The sequence below is a fragment of the Tenrec ecaudatus genome, chromosome 10 (genome assembly GCF_050624435.1).
Source record: "Tenrec ecaudatus isolate mTenEca1 chromosome 10, mTenEca1.hap1, whole genome shotgun sequence".
Classification (NCBI taxonomy): Eukaryota; Metazoa; Chordata; class Mammalia; order Afrosoricida; family Tenrecidae; genus Tenrec; species Tenrec ecaudatus.
This window is the reverse complement of record NC_134539.1, coordinates 69411877-69433856: the sequence shown is the minus strand read 5'-3', so window position 1 is coordinate 69433856 and position 21980 is coordinate 69411877. Positions and strand designations below refer to the sequence as shown.

Here is a 21980-nt window from a genome sequence, read left to right as displayed (position 1 = left end):
ATGGTGACTTAGTGTGTTACCTTTTGGGCTGCTAATCACAAAGTCAGAGGTTGAACCTATATGTCATTCAGAAGGAGAAAAAGAGGCTGTCTGCCCCTGTAAAGTTTTATAACCTTGAAAATTCAAAGGGCAGTTCTACCCTGTCCTACAAGATCATGATGAACTGGAATTATCTAGATGGCAGTGAGATTTTGAGTTTCATATGCTCCGGTTAGAGTTGTCATTATTATCTAACTGTAATGATGCTTTGAATCATGCACCTTTGTCTGTACCTACAAGCTTGTGCTGTTTTTTATTCCATTGCTGGAAATGTTTTTAGAGTTGTTGATTTTTTCAGCTTTTATGGTGTTTTGGCTATCAAGTTGTGGTAATTAGAATTTGTAAACCTGCATTAGTATTTTTTGAGAATTAAGAAATAAAGAAAAAGATGAAAAAATAAAAACTGGCTCCCTTAACTGGTTGCTGCCTCTTGATCCATGTACAAGTTCTGTATAAGCACAAAGAAGTGTTCTAGAATTCCCATGCGTCTCATGGTTATCCATAGCTGGTTACAACCCACACAGTCAAATGCCATTGTATAGTCAATAACACACCAAAAGTGAACATAATTTTGGTATTCTGTTTTCAGCCAGATCCATATGACATCAACAGTGATCCCTTGTGTCATGTCTTCTGAATCGATGTTGAATTTCTTACAAGTCCTTTTCAATATAGAGCTGCAACCATTGTTGGATGACCTTCAGCAAAATTTTACTTGCATGTGGAATTAATGATATTGTTTTATAATCTGACTATTCTGTTGGGTCACTTTTCTTTGGAAGGGGTACAAATTTGGACCTCTCCCACTCAGCTAGCCAAGCAGTTCCTCCAAAATTCCCTGGCATAGATGAATAAGTGTTGAAGTGCTTCATCAGTTGTTGAAATATTTGAATTGGCATTCCAATTACAATTGGCAGTGGGGTATTTTGTTTTGGGGAGCTTTTTTTTTTTTTTTTTGCTAATCCTTTCAGTGCAACTTAAACTTTTCCTTTAGTACTGTTCTGGCTCACATGCTTGCTCACATGCTCCTGCTTGAAAGGGCTGAATGTTGACTAGTTCTTTTTCATAAAGCAACTGTATTTTTCCTATCTACTTTCCATGCTTACTGCATCATTCAATAATTTGCCTATTGAATCTTTCAGTATGGTAAATCATGTTTTGAATTGGCTCTTGATTTCATTCAGTTTAAGATCGGCTGAGTGCATTCCCTCTTTTATCTTTTCTTCTGCTGGTACAGTGTACTGTACTTTAGAGATGGTACATTACAAGGGTGGGTTCCCTAAGCCCCTCCCCTTCTTCAGGGGGTCTGATGGAAAACCGAGATGATGGGATATTCTCAATGTATTTGGGGCAAAGATTCTCCAACAGCTGGGGGCCACCACTCTTTCCCTCTAGTGCTGTGGCTGTGACTGGTGGTCCAGGGGGATTCTTATTCCTCAGAAATCATGTGGTACACCACTCTGTTGCTGTAGCAAAATTTATTGTTCTCCCAGGAAATTAATTTGACAAAGTGGTGTTGAGGGCAATGCCAGCCCAGCATCAAGGGTGGAAGAGCGGCTGTCACTGTGGAAGTCATAGGAGACAACCTGGTCCTCAGCGTAGCCCAGAATGTCCTTTAGGGAACTATCTGATGCCCATTTCACCACCTTCTTGATGCCTTCGCACTTGTCAGCTTTCTCTAGCTGGCAAAAGAGAACCACAACCGATATTTTAGGGGTGAGGACACAGAAGGCCATTTCAATTAGTTTCCCTTTCAGCTCTGAGATCATGCTGTCCACAGCCCTGGTGGCACCAGTGGATGTGGAAAGCCCCCAGCTGTCATGCCACAGGTTCCCAGAGACGATGTCTATAGTCTTCTGAGTGGCAGTGATGTCATGGACTGTGGTCATAAGTCCCTCTATGATGCCAAAGTTGTCATGGATGACCTTGGCCGGGGGGGCAAGCAGTTAGTGACAATCTTGAGGGAGTTGTCCTATTCTTGTGGTTCATACCTTTCACAGACAGAAGGACATCGTCAGAAGGAACAGAGATTGTCACCCCTTTGCCACCACCCTTCAAATGATGTTGTGAAGACACCAGTGGACTCTATGGACGAACTTGGCATTAGCTTCATCTGACTTAATGGTGGTGGGATCGCATTTCTGGAGGATGGAAATGTACTTCTCATTGATGATAAGCTTCCTGTTCTCAGCCTTGATGGTGCCATTGAACTAGGCTGGATCATATAGATCACATAGTTCAGGTCAATGAAAGGGTAATTGATGGCAACAATGCCCACTTTCCTGGTGTTTAAAGCAGCCCTGGTAACCAGGCACCCAATACGACCAGATCCTTTTACTCCAACCACCGTCATCATGTCTTTGGGATTCGCCTGGGACTGCATGGGAAGATGCGGCTGCCTGTCACACAAGGAGGAGCAGAGAGCCTCTTTTTGGTGTTCTAACTCTAGGTCTTTGCACGTTTTATCACAAGAATTTATTTTGTCTTCTCCAGCTGCCCTTTGAGATTTTCAGTTCAAGGTTTTTACTTCATCATCCTTCCTTAGCTAGTTAATTAATTAATTAAGAGCAAGCTTCAGGGTTTCTTCTAGCATTCACTTTGACCTTTTCTTCTTTCTGGTCTTTTTAATGACCTTTTGCTTGCTTCGGGAATGATGTTCTTGATGTGCTCCTACTGCTCACGCGGGCTTCTGTCATTCGTGTTCAGTGCAGCCATGGCATTCTTAGTGTCAACTGAACTTACACATAAACAGAAGGTGGTCTGTTCTACAGTCAGTCCCTCGCCTGGTTTTAGCTGCTGGTATTGAGCTTCTATATAGCCTCTCCTCACAAATATAGTCTATTTGATTTCTGGTATTCCATTGGGAGAAGACTATTTGTATAGATGCTGTGTGTACTGTTGAAAAAGGGTATTTGTGATGAAAATGTTGGTCTTGCAAAATTCTATCATGCGATCTCCAGTTTTGTTTCTATCATCAAGACTATATTTTCCAACTATGGTTCCTTCTTCCGTGCTTTCAACTTTTGCATTACAATCACCAGTAATTACTATTGCATCAGACTGAAGAAGTTGGTAGGATTCAGTGTCTTCAGCAGCGGCCTTAATGCTTAGTGCATAAATTTGAATGTAGATGTGTTCATTTGAATGTTCATATTCAGATAGATATTATCCTATCACAGACAGCATTACTCTTCAAATTAGATCTTTAAATGTCATTTTTGACAATGAATCCAATGCCATTCCTCTTGCTTGTATCATTCCCAGCATATTAAACCATATGATTTTCTGATTCAAAATGGCCAGTATCCATCCATTTCAGCTCACTAAAGTCTAGGATATCAATCTTTTGTTGTTCCAGTTCATTTTTGACAACTCCCAATTTTCTAGATTCATAGTTCCTAAATTTCAAGTTCTGAGTATTAGGAGACTTTTTCAGGTGTTTCTTTCCACTTTTGACTTGTGCCCCTCAGCAAATGGAGGTCTGGGATGCTTTCCTCGCACAGGCTTTCCCCGTCTGTGCAGGTAGAGTTGCCTACTTTGAGAGGCAGCTCTGCCTCGGTCATATTTTAAGTGTCTTCTGACCCGCGGGACTCATCTCCTGGCACCATCCCTTAGACCCTTAGTACCTGACCGTGTTTCCATGTTTTCTGTAAGGTTTTCAGAGTCTAATTTCTTTCACGTGGACAACCTATTTCTTCCATAATCTGTTCTTAGTCTGGAAGTGCTGTTAAAATAATACTGATCACATATTATTCTTTTATTAAAATAAGCCATATTAACGGTTCTGCAAGAGTTCTGGTGGTGTCTTTGCTGCTCACTGGGAGAAAGATGAAGTTTCCTGCTCTCATAAAAATGTACAGCCTCTGAAACTCACAGGGTTAGGTCTGCTCTGTTCTATGTGGTCGTCACAAGGGAGGGATCCACTCATGACAATCATTTTTTTTTTTTGGTGGGAGGGCAATCGTTGATATAGAAGGAGTTCCATGAGGGGACTGATCTAAAAGTTTCTGTACTGGGTGACATCAATCTAGTGACATCCTTGCGAAGACTGTCTTTTTGTTTCTAAAAACTCGAAACAAAACATATCATTGCCATTGAGTTGATTCTAACTTATAGCAACCTTATAGGACAGGGTAGAACGTCCCTGTGGGTTGCTGAGCCTGCATTTTTTATGGGACTAGAGAGCCATGACTTTCTCCTGTGGAACGTCTGGTTGTTTAGAACTGCTGACCTTGTGGTTAGCAGCGTATAAAGACATAAATTTAATTATATATTTATGTTTCAACTACAGTAGCTATTGATGTTAGTGCATCAAGTCAATTTTAACTAATAGTAGCCCCATGTGACAAAGTACAACTGTTTCATAGTTTTCATGGCTCTAATCTTTATAGAAACAAAGCACCCAGTCTTTCCCCCAGGACACTGGTGGCAGGGAGCTTGTGGATGTGTTTTAGTTAGCAGCCTTTCAGTCGGCACCCAGCTGCCTACCCACCTGAGTCATCAGGCAGAGCTCTATTCAACGTGTTAAAGCTGTCAAAGAAAACTATGAACGCTTTCAATAGTTTAGTCCTGAGTGGCATTGGACTGCTTGCTGCAAGGTTGTTGGTTTGAAACCAGCTGCTGTGCAGGAGCAAGAGAAGACTATCTAGTCCCAAAAAGAGTTACATATGTCTAGGAAACACTCAAGTGTGTTTCTAACCTCAGTTGCCTATGAGTGAAATTGATTCTCCACACCGCCCAGTGTTTGTTTCTTGCACCATTAATGATTAATGTGACTCAATAAGGCTGCATTTATTTCTGAATGCCAGAATTGGGCGGCAATAATGCAACCGATCTGACAGAATATTTTACATGTAGAAACTTTTTGGGGGTCCATGAGAGAACAGAATTGGAAAAACTCAGAAAAGTTATCCTTTCACTCTCCCTCTACCCCAAATTTAGTAATAGAGGCAACATTTAGATCTTTGTTGGGAAATATCGACCAAAATATTGGGTAAATAGTGCTAAAAGATAATTTCTAAATAAAAGACAAAGTCATGCCTTTCATACATATGACAAAAAAAAAACAACAACCAAGAAAACACATTCAACTCATTGATGAGGAATCTGGTGAGGTGTTACAAACAGTTCAAAGGAAATCACAAAGAACAAAAACACTTAGAGGTCAGACACGTTGAAATGACTTTGTAAATGTAGGCAACTGCTTGATTGTTTTTATGCTCATAGGACATAATTTATTTGTAGGTCTATAGAAAATCGCTATTTGGTTTTGGTATCCAGTTATCTATACATTTCAGAGTTGTAAGAAAGTACCCAATAAACCAGAAATGGTTAACATAGAATATGCTACCAACAATTGAGGCTTTTTCCTATTAAGACCACTGCTATGGAGTTGATTCTAACTCATGTCCCTTAGGATAGAGTAGAACCATCTCAGAGGGTTTTGCTACTTACAAGGCTGTAAATCTTTATGGAAAGAGTCCTCATGGCACAGTGGGTTATAAGTTGAACTACTAACTGCAAAGTCAGCATTTGACCCACTTACTCTAAAGGAGAAAGTTGAAGCTTTCTACTCCTGTAAAGAGTTGCAGTCTTAGACACCCGAAGGGGCAGTTCTATCTTGTTTATTGGTACTTAGCTTGAGCTTGGCAATCTTTATGGAAACGTACCACCATGTTTTACTTTCTGGGGGATTTAAGAGCTGACTTTTTAGGTAGTAGGCACATTCTTTAACCAGCGCACCATCAAAGTGCGTTATTTTTAAGAAGACAGTGATCAACTAAAGTAATTTCGGATTTTTATACCAGTTTATTCTAAAGGACAGAAGAAGTTAAAAACAACTGACATGAAAATGAAGTTGGAATGTAAATGTTATAAATTCTATGAAGGAGAAGATTGAAATATATCTGTTTATTACCCAGATGATTCCTGAGATAGTTAAAGTTTATTGTGCCCACCTGGCCGATAAACATGTGGGGTTAATTGAAGAGTGGATGGATAAATGGCTTGGTGAGCCTTGCCTTTCTAGTTCTCGGGTCTCTTGCTTTGTGATGGTCAGACCAGGGTGCAGCTACCTTAGCCAGGTCCCTGCTTCAGCTGGCAAGGCTCATTTCTTGCAAGACATCCCCAAGGAGAAGCTGCGTGGACCTACCCCGATGCAGCCCTGGGTGCTGAAGCAGCCATGTGGAGACCCCTGCCAGCACTGAGATGCTTACACATTCACCAATTCAGCTTTCTTCCTGTAGTCAGCATCATTACGTGTGTTTTGTGAGATGGAGGACTTTGTGGATTGGTGTCGGAAATATGGGTCAATGTTGGACTTGTGCGCTTGGGCAGCACTGGGTTGGGATGTTTTCTGGATGTGCACTTAGCCTTTATGTAAAACTCTCTCTTATACATGAGTTTCTATGTATAGAAACTAAAGTACCCAGACTAACACAATTCCTAAGAAACTTGGGCATCTGAGGCATTATGTTAACTGTGATGAAAAATATAATGCTATCATTTTCCTAAGTTTTGTGTTAAGTTTATATTTACCAATCTCTTTCTATAAAGATAGAATGATCAACATGTAACTACCAACAATTTCTTATAGAAGAGTGATAATAAATACATAGGGACAATAAATAGGACAGATAATTTGACTTAAAGAAATCTCAAGGACTGAATCAATTTCTCCAAAATCCTAGTTTATATCCTCTCCTGTTCCTTTGTTAAGATGAAGTAGTAGTAAACATACAGTGATTTATTAATCAAGCTTTATGTGTTAGAATTACTCTTGGCCTTGATTTCAATAAGTTGCTTAGAGATCATGAGTATAGCATTAAGATGTAAGTAATATAATTACCCAGTAAATGAAGACTAGGACTATAAGGGTTATTAAAAGTTCAGGGATTCAGCATATCTGGGTGAAACACTAAGGGTGTGTAACAGAGAATCAAGGGGGAGTAAAGCAATGCAGTCTCCAGGGAATTCCAAAACTAGACTTTGGGGCCAGGACATAGCATCCCAACAGATTCACTGGAAAACACTCCTAAAGGTCAACAAACAGATCTGGAACTATTTATAGGTCTTTATTTGTCATTTTATTGTTGCTGTTGTTTTCATTTGTTGTTTTGCTTTGTCTTGTTTTTGTGGTTATTGTCTCTGAATATCTATCGAGATGACAGGTGGAATAAGCAATTCAGAGGAGAAAACAATGGGATCAACAATTCTGGGGGGACACAGAAGAGGGGAAGGTGGGGGAATGGAAGGGAGATGTCAACAAACCTGGGGACAAGGTAAAAACAAGTGATCTAAAATCGATGGTGAGAAGGGTGTTGGATGCCTGGTGGGTCTGATCAAGGGCAATGTAGCCCAGAGGAATCACTGAAATCCAAAGGAAGGGCGAGCATGATATTGAGGGAAGAGAAAGTTAAAGGAAATAGAGAAAAGTACTAGGAGGCAAAGGACATTTATAGAGGTCTAAATACATCCATGTACATATGTAAATATATTTATATATGATGATAGAGAGATAGATCTTTGTGCATACACTTATAGGTTAAGTATTAAGGCAGCAGATGGACATTGGGCCTCTACCTAATACTCCCTCAACATAAGAACACTTTGTTCTAATAATCCAGCGTTCTGTGATATTCACCTTCCCGACACAGTTGCTAAAAACAAAATGGGTACATCAACAAATGTGGTAAAGAAAGCTGATAGTGTCCAGATATCAAAAGATATAGCATGCGGGGTCTTAAAGGCTTGAAAATAAACAAGTGACCGTCTAGCTGAGAAGCAATTAAACCCACATGGTAGAAGCACACCAGCCTCACATCATGAGGCGTCGATGGGATCAGGTATCAGGCATAAAAAACCCAGAACCAAAGAGCATATTGATGTGAATGAGGGGGAGGGCGGGGTAGACACCCCAAACCCATCTGTAGGTGATTGGACATTCCTACAGAAGGCTCACCAGGAAGAGTGCAGTATAGCACTGATGAAACATACAGCTTTCTTCTAGTTCTTTAAAGCTTCCTCCTCACCACTATCATGAGCCCAATTCTACCTGACAATTCCAGCTAGACCAGAGCATGTACTCTGTACAAATAAGAACTTGCAACACAGGGAGTCCAGGATAGATAAAGCCTTCAGGTTGAATACTGAGAGTAATGATACCAGGAGGGTGGGGGAAGGTTGGGGGCGAAAAGGGGATCGATCACAATGATTAACATATAACCACTCCCTCCCCGACCCTGAGGGTGAACAACAGAAATGTGGGTGAAGGGAGACAGTAGACAATGTAAGATATAAAGAAAACAATAATTTATAATTTATCAAGGGTTCTTGAGGGAGGGAGGGGAAAATGAGGAGTTGATACCAAGAACTCAAGTGTAATGAAAATATTTTGAAAATGATGATGGCAACATATGTACAAAAGTGCTTGGCACAATGGCTGCATGTGTGGATTATGATAAGAGTTGTAAGAGCCCCCAATAAAATTATTTTTTTAAATGATCAACTTAGACTGTTATGGAAATGGGTTAACAGTATTCAATATAAACTCAAATAGGTAATTGGATTCTATTTTTAAAAAGAACAGGGATTCATATTCATCTATTTCAGAGATGAACAACAAAGGAAATAAACATCTAGGGAAGTTTATTTCAAAGGCAGACTATGATGACGTGGTACCTCTTATCATGTTGTGTGTAACTTCTGGATTTTGGTCTCAGGTGGGTGATACATGTAATTGAAAAAATGACTGAAGTTGCAATTGTACAATACTGCTTGATGCGATTGAACTATGGGATGCTATGATAGCTACATTAGCTCCCATAAAGTGGTTTTTAAAAAATAAATAAATAAAAGTAGATACCAGGACTGAAAAAAAAGTAAGAGTAAATTTGGTAGCTGGAGGGAGCACTTTCTGATAAAGACCATGGAAACATTCACTGCTCTCTTCAGGTGAAGAGGAATCAGAGGAGGAAGATAAACTACCCCGGAGAGAGAGCTTAAGACCAAAGAGGAAACGGACCAGAGACATTATCAATGAAGATGACCCTGAACCTGAACCAGAAGATGAAGAAACAAGAAAGGCCAGAGAAAAGGAGAGGAGAAGGAGGTTGAAGAGAGGAGCGTAAGTCAGTTCTGATATATAATTCAAAGCGTTATTCATTCAAAGCACATGACACTTAAAAAAAGACTACTTACTTTAGTCATTTATTGGTCTTAAAATTGTTGATTGACACTGCTTTTGGAAAGCCAGGTTAAACTTGCTGCTGCTACATTAATCCTGTTAAGTTCATATATTTTGATAATTAAGATAGAATTTTATGTGTGGACATAAATCTCTGTATGTTTTGATAATTAAGATAGACTTATATGTGTGGACATAAATCTCTGTATGTAACAAATTATGATGAACTTCTTTATACAAGGTCACAGGTCACTGACTTAAATATTTGCTAAAAGACTTTAAAGTTAAGTATTAAATGTAATACTCCTTAAATTTGAGCTCAAATCATCTACAGAGCAGGGCAAAGTATGACACTATCCAGCTCAAGAATTAAGAATAAGATTAATAATAAAATAAAACTAAGCATGCAACAGAGACTTTGGTTAGCACTCCAAAGCTAAGATCTTGACTGCCTTGCCCTTTATAGAAAGAGTATGCTCACCCCTGTTCACAAGCACTGACTTGTCTCCTTTTTAATACAGCCCTGCTTCCTTGAGTTCCACTGGACCCAAGTTTTTTAAGCACTGACTCTGTATTGTATAATATACTAAATACTTCTTGGAGGGAAATATAGGGAAATAATTTTCTGGCTTTTAGTTTTTAGCATCATGAAGATTAAAGGCAGGTAGGAAACACATATATAAAACATATCTGATAAAATAAAACATAAACCTCTTTGAAAGGCTTCTAGGACAGCAAATCCACTCTATCACGTGGAGGGGATAGGACCTTGTGAATCACCAAGAGGAAGAGGAATTTTCTCCAAACAATTTTTAGGGCCTTGAATGAGCAGTGACTTGTGAAGCTATCCACCCAAGATGACGTATTCTGTGGTTACTCATTCTAGTTATTAAAAATATTTCCCCCAAGTATACTGAGCCTCCGATGGAGTTACATACTAAACCCAATGCCAATAAACTGAAATTTCCATTTCTTTGCTTTGTAAATACCTCACCTTCCCAGAACCCAAAACCCAAACCAACTAATGAACTCTCCTGGAAATGGAAAACTAAGCTAACCTATTAGTCCTTGCCCACTTAGTTGAGCCTAGTTCAAAATGTCCTCTTTATCTCTTTTTAATCCCCATTTTCATTTTGTCCCACTCTTCAAAACTCTTGCCTAGCCTCCAGACCAGTTGTTCTTTAATTCATGATTTGAAAAATAAAGTTAACATAGCTGGTACACAAATGTAATATTGTAGAATTAAGATCCGCCCTTCCCACCACTCCTTGTAAGTAATTGAAATTAGACAGAACTGTATGGAAATTTTATCAGATAGAGAAATTTAGCATTAATACATAATTGGTTCTTTTAGAAAAAGAAATGAGTAACTCTACTCCTTTTTCTTCTTTATATTTTAGCTTACTTTGTAAAATTCCCACCACTTCTTGTTCCTCCATCTTCTTTTTTCCCCTTTCCAAACACCTCCTCTTTTCTCTTCTTTGTATATGAAGAAATTGCTTGCTTTAATTTTGACTGTTTTATTTGCATCTTCTCTTCAAGTATTTTTAGTTTTATTCCCTGCAAAAATAAAATATAACACAATTGTATGTTTCATCATTGTTATTACTTTTATTTCTATTAATCAGCTCAAACTCACTGCTATCCAATCAATTCTGAGTCCTACAAACCCAATAGGGTCCCATGGGGCTTTCTTAGCCTGGAAATCTTTCCTGGAGCAGAAAGCCTAATATTTTGCTCTCAGAGCAACTGGTAAGTTTGAACCATTGACCTTGTGGTTAGCAGCCAATAGTTAACTCTCTATGCTTCTAGGGCTCCTATTTCTATTAAAGTTGTGGTTGGGTGCCATTGAGTCAATTTCAACTCATAGCAACCCTGTATATACCAGAATGAAACATCGCCTGCACTAGGCCATCCTCACGGTTCTTCTTCCCTTTGAGCCCATTGTTGCAGCCACTGTGTCAATCCATCTCATTGAAGTGCTTCCTACTTTTTTAAGCTGGTCTCTCCTGACATGTCCAAAGTTCATGGGACTAAGCCTTGGCATCCATGAAAAGAATGGCTGCTGGCTGCTAACCATAAGGTCTGAAATTCAAATTCACCACCTATTCGGCAGAAGAAAAAAGAGGTTCTCTATTTTTGTAAAGATAGTCTCAGAAACCTGCAAGCTCAGTTACTCTGTCACTATGAATCAGAATGGATTCAAGAGCAAAGAATTTGGCTTCATTTCTATGAATAATACACAGTACTATTTCCCACTAGCAAAAGCAAATGCTTTCTTGCAGTAGTATCTCATTAAGTAGTATCTCATTAAGTAATATCACTAGCTACTTACTAAGTGGAAGTGGGAGAAATACAGCAATAAAGAGATGGGTTGAGTTTGGCCACTGACACCCGTGGACTTGGTTTACAGGATAAAGAGGAGAAGACAAAAGCAGGTTGACTGTTCTAAAGTTCATGACTTAGCATGAGGGGCCTAGGCTTGTTGAGAATTTGTGATGGGGCCATGGTCTAAAGGCAAGGCGACCAATGGGCACCCTGTGGAGGCTGGATGAGGCAGCCCACAGTGAGGTAACTAGAACCTGACGAGATGAAGTGATGTTTGAGCCTGTGAACTGATGCATATTGCTGTTAACTTTATGGATGGCCTATTCTGATTTGACTTTGCTATGGATGCGGCTCTCACAAGGTCCCAACTGGAATGCATATTCTTCACGTCAAAGAACATTATTGTTTCCTCAAAGCGCAGTGGGTTGATGTAAGTGGGCAATATTGAAATTGGATACCCAAAATGGGGGAATAAAGACATAAAGTGGTAAAAAAAAAAAAAAAAAGAAAATATCACCAGTGGAGTTTTCCAGGATATAGCTGGTTCTTTCAGAATTTTATTTTACTCTTTACTTAAGCCACAGAAATTTCCTTTTTTTTAAAAAAATCTGTTGGGCAGGCATACCTCTGCAATCTTGCTCTCCTAATAATTCTCAAGGTATCTTTTCAACTTCCAGAACAAAGGAACTGACCTAGTGCCTGCAACAACGACCACATAATACAACGATTATGAGGATGCTTAAGGGCCAGGTAGAGGTTCCTTGTACAGCACAGAGGGTCACTAGGACTGGAAACCTACCTGGTTACACCCCATAACAACAAATTGAACTTTGTTTCCATAGGCTTTGCAAAACATATTAATGCAGCTACACTTTGTGCATATCTGAAGGGGATCAGAAAGTTTGTGGAAAATTTTCTTTGTCATTTCATTCCATTTTCCAGAAAAAATTTAAAGCACCCTAGTACTCTAAATAATATCATACATTATTTATGATGATTGATAGTTTTGATCTGTATTTTATGTCCATTTTCTAGCCTTTATTTTAAAGATAATCATCCTATTTATTTATTTAAGGAAAATAAGTTAGAAAAGATGGGGAGGCAAATCAGGACACACTTATTTAGACTGATTCAGGGTTTTTTTTATATACTTAAAAAGCTCAAGCACTGCCTCAAGGAATTTCTTTTGCCCTGACAAAATTTTCGAAGCCAACTAGAACCAAGTTTTTAATGCTAAATATCTATGGAGATGAGTTAAAAAAAACACTGCCTTGTTAGACATTTGAGAGTATTTCTAATAATATTCCTGGCTTTCCCTGACCCAGTTTTAAGTGAATATGTAATGCGTTCCGAGCAGTGAGAAATGAAGTACAACATGCTTTCTTTTCCCTAACAACTGATATTTAATTAGTGGAAGATGGAAAGGCATAAGCAAGCTCCAACTCCTAGATCGAGACGACCAAAGCTATGTCCTTATTTGAGCGGTATCTAGAAAAGCCGATTCTCTAGCTGAGTCTTGCTGATGAATGCAATATTGTAATTCGCTGCTTATTTGAAGGTCATTTATGCATCCATCCCTGTGTTCCATAGCACACCATGATCTTCTTGCATGAACCAACAATTAATAGCAAAGCCTTTTAAAATATACTAGTTCATACTCATTTAGTAAAGAGGTAAATATATTTCCATGCCTTTCTCACCCCTACGAGTGTTGTTATATTTCAGCATACTGTGAGTACTGTCTTTCTCATGGCAACCCTGAGTCATCCAGAGAGGTTCTGTATGTACATATTCATTCAGTAACTGTTTTACTGTGGAAGATGATTGGCTAATTGCTTTGAGAGATTTACATAAGTATACCAATAGTCTGAAATCTTTAGAAGTTCATAAAGAATGGATTGGCCCCTAATACACAAATTGCTATGAAACAAGACTGTACATATGATCAGTGTGTGTCGGAAAAAAGGTGTCAGGTTTAGAGAAGTGAACATTAATCTCACAAAGATCGTCAGAAAGTGGTTTAAATAGACGTTTAATTTTATTTTTTGAAGGAATTATGGAGTTTGTGGAAGCTAAATAGGTGAACTCAAGATAGAAAACATGTATGCACTTAGTTTTAGCAAGGTTCCCATGAAACGATTTTTATGTATAGACCTGTAAAAATTTACATGGTAAATCCACTTAATGAATAGATTACTCATTTCTTCTTTAAAGAAAATGGATTAGAAGAAGTCTATTTGTGTATAACTGTTCATGGAAGTCCAGTAAATAAAGTTGAAAGACACTGATATGTAGAATATTATGAATTAATTTCAGCAATTAGACAAGGGCCAAAGTGCCAAGAAATCAAATCATCAATCTTAAAGTTTGTTTGTTTTCTAATTGGTTGCATTGTCAATAGTTTCTTGGCACCTATTTTAGTTTTGATAATTTGGAGAAGATTTTACTTAAACCAGTATCTATGTACTTTGTTTCTCTATCAATACCGACATAAACAATTTAATCATATTTAATAAAATATATTTATCTCTCTTAAGATAAACCAATCCAAAGATTATTCTAATTGGAAAATTAAAATCCACAAAGAAAGAAAGAGCTTCTGAACACAGAAGTAATTGTAAAAGTCTGCAGGTGTTTTATGTCGTATCTGAATCGCACCATAGGATTTTATATAATAAACAAAATTATTAAAACAAAAACAATGGCATAGCAATCACTCAATCGGAGTGGAATCTTAGCAGAAAGTACTTCCATAGTTCACATGAGTGAAGCTTCCTATTTTAAGTGAAATGTGGGTAAAAAAACAAAAGCGAAACCCACAAAGTGTCAACAGGAAGTGTTATTGTAGAGGATTCACACGGACTACTCCTTCAAGGTCTGTAACAGGAGTCTGAAAGTGGGTGGGAGAAAAGGCAGACTGCGAAATCATTTCGGGACGTGGACATTAAGTCAAGGAGTGTGTCCTGTTCTTCAGCGGAAGCATGAAAATGATTGCTTTTGCCATATTTTTACTATTTCCGGTCATGAGCTTACCGAATAACAATTCATTATCTTTCTGAGTTCCATTGCAGTGGGTTATGGTTTCTGTTTCCTTCGGTATCCAATTTGAAGAGGGAAGCTTCCACGGTGATGGGAACACAGATAATTTTGTAGGCTTATCTATCAAATGAGTTATTGAAGAGATTATCAAGATATAGGACATAGAGACAGCAGCTCTCACCCACAAAGGGTGGAGAAGCAACGAGGAGGGGTAGAAATTGATAAAATTTAGACCTTTAGAGAAAGGGGCCTGCAGTCAAAAATTGTGTCACCTTCTGGAATCCCTTCTGGAGAGGGAATATCACCCAGGAGACAAATGGCAAAGCCAAAGAAAGACTACCTCTCTTTTCATCTCCTCCGTCTCTCCTTCCATACTAGAGACCTTGGTTCAATTCCTGGCTACTGCACCTCAAACATCAGTGGCAGTCGAGTCTGGGGTGTTGCTATAATACTAAACAGGTTTCAGAGCATCTTCCAGACAGACTACGAAAACAGGCCCGGTTATCCACCTCTAAAAACCAGACAACAAAACTCTGTGGATCACAATAATCAGTCCTGCTGTTCATGGGTTGCCCTGAAGCAGCAGCCTTCTCTACAGCAGCTAATAACATGGAGTCAGCTGGCAAGCAGACATGTGATTTGTAGAGAACCAGCCTTAGCATCACAATGTTAAAGATGAGTTTGGGGCTGAGTGTCCCGCTAAATAACTGAACCAAACTATATCCAGGGAAATTGACCTATTACAGCATTACATTCTTCAATTTAAAATCATGCTGCTGAGGTTTAGGTTTAATTTTCTTTGCGTTCAGGACCCTATAGTATTTTTGTAATGCTAGGGATACTAAATAATAATAATAATAACAAAGCATCTGATTTGCTCATTAAAAAAGTAAATTCCTTTGACGGTCAAGAATCTTCAAAGGATTCAGTTCCACCAATCTATTTCATATTTAATTTTATCAATTGCAAGTTTGAGTTAACAGACTAGGTTACCTTTGAGAAATACATTTTTATTTTTCTCTCTTACATTTTTTTCTCTCTATCTTTGAGACAGAACTAATTTGAATATTTTTAGGGTACTTCAAAAATACCTTCACTCCTAATTTTTCAACTCTATCGAAAAATAAAATTATTGAGTGAAATTGGTGAGAAAAGTGCACCAGGAAAGAAAGAAGAGAGGAAAATATTTTGTGTAGCCCTATAAAAGTTCTTTACACAAACATTCTAGATCTGAGAGGCTGAGGTTGGGAATATAAAAGAACTTAGCCTTCACGGTTAATGAATGTTAACACTGAATGTTAACACTCTCGTCTTAATAAGTTATCCTAATTAAGTTAGAATAGTTCTAGAAACTCTGCATCGGTGGTCACCACTATCTCTAATGCTTAAGGATCTTACCCACTGCTGCTCAGTTGATTCCAACTCATAGCCACACAGTAGAACAGAGTAGAACTACCACTTAGGGTTGTCAAGATTGCAAACCTTTATGGGGCAGACAGTTAAATCTTTCTCCCTCATAGTCCTTGGTAGGTTTAACTGCGCACCTTGAGGTTAGTAGACCAATGCTTAACCCATGACACCACCAAGACTTCTTTAAGGATCTTAATGTGGACTCTATATGCAATCAGGTAAAGCAACTTGGACTGGGTTTGTGGCATCCGTCTTCTTTAAGTTTGAAAGTGCAGCAAACGTTAACTACATTAAATCTGAAATCTCTCATATTTTATTTTAAAGGGAAGAAGAAGAAGAAATTGATGAGGAGGAATTAGAACGATTGAAGGCAGAATTGGATGAGAACAGACAAATGATTGCCAATGTCAAATGCAAGCCTTGGAAAATGGAGAAGAAAATCGAAGTTCTCAAGTATGGTGCCACTTTTCACAAATAGTAACACGTTCCTTGATTTTGCAGTCCTAAAGCCTTTTGAATATTATTATTTTTAATCGCATATTTTCATTAACTTTTGAAGCTCCTCAGATACATCTACCAGAAGAGCGATTAGGCTAATGCCATACCTTAGGAAGAACTAGGGGAAATTCATTGTGTATGGTCTTATAAGCTTACTGGTCACGGTAATAATTTGTTCTTTGTTACCCGTCCAGTTTGTTCATTACTGTCCCTCAGAATGAGATGATATATTTATATTTTATAGGTTTGTGTGAATGCATGCTCTTATTTCTCTGCAGGGTGCCAGCCTCCAAAGATATTTTCAAGTGACAGCTCTCATTAAAGAAGAAGAAGGATGTTAAGCCAACAGAACAATAAATAGGATTCCAATTAAGGATTGTGTTAATAACTATTCCCTGAAAACATGTCAGTGACCCAATTTCAGTCTTATGTGGAGTGTTGATGTGGGTACAAACCAACTCAGCACACAACATAAGAGACACTGATTTATAAACCTCAGATATGCAAAATCAACCGATTAACCCTTCTGGAAAGATGGAAACTGATTCAGTTCCTTGCTGTGGTGGTTGAAGGAGGTGGAGTGTGCACACAGGAACCGCAACTGTGATAATAGTCATGCTTTAATCTCTCAATTGTTCCACAAATGACATTTTCCAATATAATCGCTTTCATAGACATCTGTGCATTTCCGAAGCTACTTTCTCGAAGCCCGTTTAGTAACATTATTAAAAGGATAGTGCTGTTGTCTCTGGGAATGAAAGGAACAACTAAAGTAGAAAGCCAGGTAATTCGCACTTAGCTGTGATTCTGCAGGCGCTTGTATGCTATTCGAGGGCACTGTGTAACTTCTGGGGCCACAGTCGGCTCAGAGTCGAGTGAAGGGAAGATCATTTAGATCTAACGCATGTGCTGGAATCTAGTCATGATCTTTAATAGAATCATTTTCTTTTGTTTTGGGGGTAAGGTTTTCCAATGTCTAAACAGTGGCCTTCTTGGTGAATTTATGAAACACCATAAAACTGTATGCTGGGAACCACATGTACATGCTAAGGGAGCAGGGGTGCACTGGGGGCGTACATTTGACTAACTTGTTTCTGAGAAAAAGACATAAAATAGTCTTGTTCAAGTGTCTTATTCTGCCAAAAAATGGCACCATTTTTGTTTTATTTTATTAAATAGACCTACATTTTCACACACACACACACACACACACACACACACACACACACACACACACACACAGTTAGTAGCTCCATAGATGGATTATCCAGGAATAGACTTCTCTTCTGCCTTCACTGGGGCCAGGAATGGACCTCGTCATTTGCTTCTCAGTGAGGTGCTGTGGCCTCCTCACTCAGTATCTTGAGTCTAGATTGATTGAAGAAATCAACCCAATGAAAACACTCACAGACATAGGTAACATTGATGCTGTTTCCCAATTCCTGGTCCCTTAAGCTATTTCCAGTTAACTGGGTACAGCTGGGCTGATGGGACAAATGACAACACAGGTTCCAAAGAGTCTGGTTGAGGAAGTGTGCGGGTCTCTAATCAAAGGTATATTCTACTTCTGTGAGAAGGAACCACAATCAGGACAGTAATGAATTCATGCGATAACCAGGCATTTTTTCATTATATTTATAAATGGGTTACTAGAAAGATAATAATTTATCTTTCCAGGGAAGGATAATAATCTTTTATTTGAAGATTTTATCTTAAATTTCTAAAAGTTATGTGTATGTGTGTGTGTCTGACTATTTGTTAAAATAGGCTTAGTTTAATAAATGATGATGATGCTTTTTGTTTGTTTTTTTTAAATCATTTTATTGGGGACTCATACAACTCTTATCACAATCCATACATACATCAATTGTGTAAAGCACATTTGTATATTCGTTTCCCTCATCATTCTCAAAACATTTGCTTTCCACTTGGGCTCTTGGAATCAGCTCCTCATTTTTCATTATTTTTCTCTCCCTCCCCACTCCCCGCTCCCTCATGAACCCTTAATAATTTATAAATTATTATTTTGTCATATCTTACACTGCCCTATGTTTCCCTTCACCCACTTTACTGATGTCCATCACCCAGAGAGGAGGTTATATGTAGATCCTTGTAATCGGTGCCCCCTCTCTACCCCACCTTTGCTCCACCCTTCCAGTATCACCAATCTCACCACTGCACTGGTCCTGAGGGGTTCATCTGTCCTGGATTCCCTGTGTTTCCAGTTCTTATCTGCACTGTACATCCTTTGGTCTAACCAGGCTTATAAAATAGAATTGGGATCATGATAGTGACTGGTGGGGGAAGGAAGCATTTAAGAACTATAGGAAAGTTGTGTGCTTCATTGATGCAACACTGAACCCTGAGTGACTCATCTCCTCCCCGCTACCCCTCTACAAATAGATATCCAGTTGCCTACAGATGGGCATTGGGTCCCCATCCCACACTCCCCCTCATTCATGATGATATGATTTTTTTTCTTTGGTGCTTGATACCTGGTCCCTTTGACCCCTCATGATCACACAGGCTGGTGTGCTTCTTTCATGTGGACTTTGTTGCTTTTGGGCTAGATGGCTACTTGTTTACCTTTCCAGCCTGTAAGACCCCAGATGCTATATCTCTTGATGGTGATGTTTTATGGGAGTAAAAAATACCCTTACTTGGCAAAACAGAAGTTTGATAAATCTATAAGCTCCCCCCAGAATATACTTTGAAATACTAGTACACCACGAAATCCCAGAACCAAAGAACAGTTGTGTTCTTATGTGTTGTCATTGTATTATGTATAAAAGATCTAACATGTCAATTGTCATGCTTTAATCCATCACAGTCATGGTTCCTCTTTTTCCCTTGACTCTCTGCCTTACCAACCATGATGCCCTTTGTCAGAGACTGCTTTCTCCTCAAGTCCTGCTGATATAGTGGGTTATTTGCTGGGCTGCTCACTGCAAGTTCAGCAGTTTAAAACCATCAGCCTCTCTGTGAGAGAATGATGAGGCTTTCTACTCTTGTAAAGGGTTACAGTCTTGGAAACTCAGAAGGACAATTCCACTTTGTCATTTAGGTTCACCGTGAGTTGGAATTGCAGTGATTGAGGTCTCTCCTAATAGTGTCCAAAGTACATATATACTCATGTAAAGGCCGAGTTTTCCAGCACATCTGTAATGCGGTTTTTGTGGCAAAGGTAGGTAGCTCGGCTGATATTCAGGTCAGCTTATTCTGGAGTATATATGGTAGATGAGACAAGGTCTCATTATGCCGACTTATAAAGATAAATCTGACTGTACTTTTTCCAGGATAGGTGTGTTTATTCTTCTTGCAGCCCACGATGCTTTTAATACTTTGCCAACATCATAATTCAGAGACATCAATTCTTCTGTCTTCATATTCATTGTCCAACTTTCCCATGCTTATGAGGTGATGGAAAATACCATAGCTTGGGTCAAGTGCTCCACAGTCTTCGAAGTGATATCTTAGCTCTTTAATATTTTAGATGGGTCTCATGCAACAGCTGTGCCAATACAGTACATGCTTTGATATCTTGACTCCTGCTTCAGGCAACATTGATTATGGATCCAAGTACAATGGAATTTTGGATAATTTCAGTATTTCTTGCTCATCATGATGTTGTCTGTTAGTCTTGCCGAGAGAGGTATAGATAATTCCGTTTAAATAGTTGTAAAATCGAAATTGTATAATATGTGGTGAAGGGTGTGAAAATTCAGAATGTGGTTTGAAGCTGAATAAAGGCAATCTGTCCTCTCTATAGACGGTGTAGGACTGTCCCACACACTACCTTTCCTGCATCTCCTGTGTGAGACAGAGCTTCCCACGGAAGTTTGCATTTCGGATCTTCCACCTTCATGACTTGGCCGATTTGAATGACCTGTGGCAATCCTCTGACCTCAGGATCTTTATGATTTATAAAATGTCATTTATTTACAGGATTATTGCAATTACAAAGCGAGAGAATTCCTATAAAACACTTAGTGGGGCGCCTGGACAGAGGGCGTGGTGACAAGTACTTGACTGTTTTGTCTCAGTACAGAGTGGGTGTTGCCTGGTTCCCTGGAGTGCGATAGGAGCCATGGAGAGAGGCTGAGAGCTGAGGAGATAGGTGGGAGTGGACTAGCCACAGGCAGCCCCTAGATTCTTGGGAGATAATGATGGTGTCACATGCCATACAACCAGATATCAAGACTCCAATAATGAATATAGGTTAGGCAGAGCCCAGGGCCTTTTGTTAAAGTCCAGAGAATAGCTGGTTTTTAGAGGTGGGGAGGGAAAGGCTTTGGCAGAGAAAGAAAGACAATGGCACACCTTGGTGTAAAAGCAGAGACTGAAACTGGGAGCCTGACAAGTTGAATCTATGCATGAATTAGCTGTTTGGTTTTTGGTCCACATATTGTTGTTGCTCTGAGGAGAGTGGCATGTTTGCTCTTTATCACCATGTTTTGTGCACAGATTTATCCCATCAGTGTTTGATTTGATATTTTCATTACTGATTTTATGAGTGTCAATTATGGATCCAAGTAAAATGAAATCTCTGACAATTTCTAATCTTCTTTCAATTTTGTCATGTTGCCTATTGGTCCAGTTAAGGAAAAGCAATTGCATATAGAAAGAAAAAAAATTGGGGAAAGTTACAGGAGTGTGAATTCCCAAAGCATGGTGTGAAACTGAGAAAGGAGAAACTGCTAGTTTTAGGGAAATGTGGGGATATTTTCCACACTACTTTACCTGCATCTCCTGTGTGAGATCAAATAAATCACAATATTTTCTGGGGTTTTATGTCAATCTTTAAAAAGTGGGAGATTTTACATAGGGGACAAATCTTCAACTCTAGGTTCTCATGAGCAAGATGACGACCTATTCCTGCACTCCTGCACAAACTAACAGCTGGCACCAAGTAACACGAAGAGAGAAGTAGGAGCCCTGCTGGCAACATGTGTACACGTTAGTCTGCTAAGGGCAGCAGTTCAAAACCACCATGAGTTCTGCTGAAGAAAGATGAGGTTTTCTACCCCCATAAAGAATTACAGTCTCAGAAACCCACAGGGGCAGTTTTACCCCATCTTCTGGGAGCTTTGAGTTCCAACCACCTTGCTGTCAGTGAGTTAGAGTTTCTTTATGAACAGAGCAAGTAACCCTGGTCGTGCAAGAACTAAAGGCTTGACTGCTGACAGAAAGGCAAGCAGGAAAAAAAGACACAGGTGTTGGTGGGTTTTTGAGACGGCTCCCGAAAATATGACACCACATGAAATTTTACAGAGTAGTTCTCTTTGAACTGTCAGGTTGCTGAAAGTCAGAATTGGCTCCATAATAAGAGTTGAATGAGCCCCTAATAAAATGTTTTTAAAAAAAAGATATTTTGGTTTGGTGGGTGGTAGTCATAGGTCCAAGAAGTCCTGGTGGTGAAAGAGTTAATCCTCTAGGCTGTTGACCAAAAGGTCAGGGTTGGAACACCTTACGGTCTGCTGCT

The 21980-nt window shown here is 39.0% G+C and overlaps 1 protein-coding gene and 1 pseudogene across 1 annotated transcript in view; one reads left to right on the top strand and one right to left on the bottom strand.

The window, feature by feature from the left end:
• Positions 1-1468: 1468 nt before the first annotated feature.
• LOC142457998 (glyceraldehyde-3-phosphate dehydrogenase-like) lies at positions 1469-2392 on the bottom strand (annotated as a pseudogene).
• A 5481-nt stretch (positions 2393-7873) lies between these two features.
• TMC1 (transmembrane channel like 1) overlaps positions 7874-21980 on the top strand; it is a 150582-nt gene continuing 136475 nt past the window's right edge. Inside the window, exons 1-3 of the mRNA XM_075559547.1 lie at positions 7874-7883; positions 8992-9163; positions 16325-16453. Coding sequence (XP_075415662.1) covers positions 7874-7883; positions 8992-9163; positions 16325-16453 — 311 coding nt within the window. The remainder of the gene's footprint in view (positions 7884-8991; positions 9164-16324; positions 16454-21980) is intronic.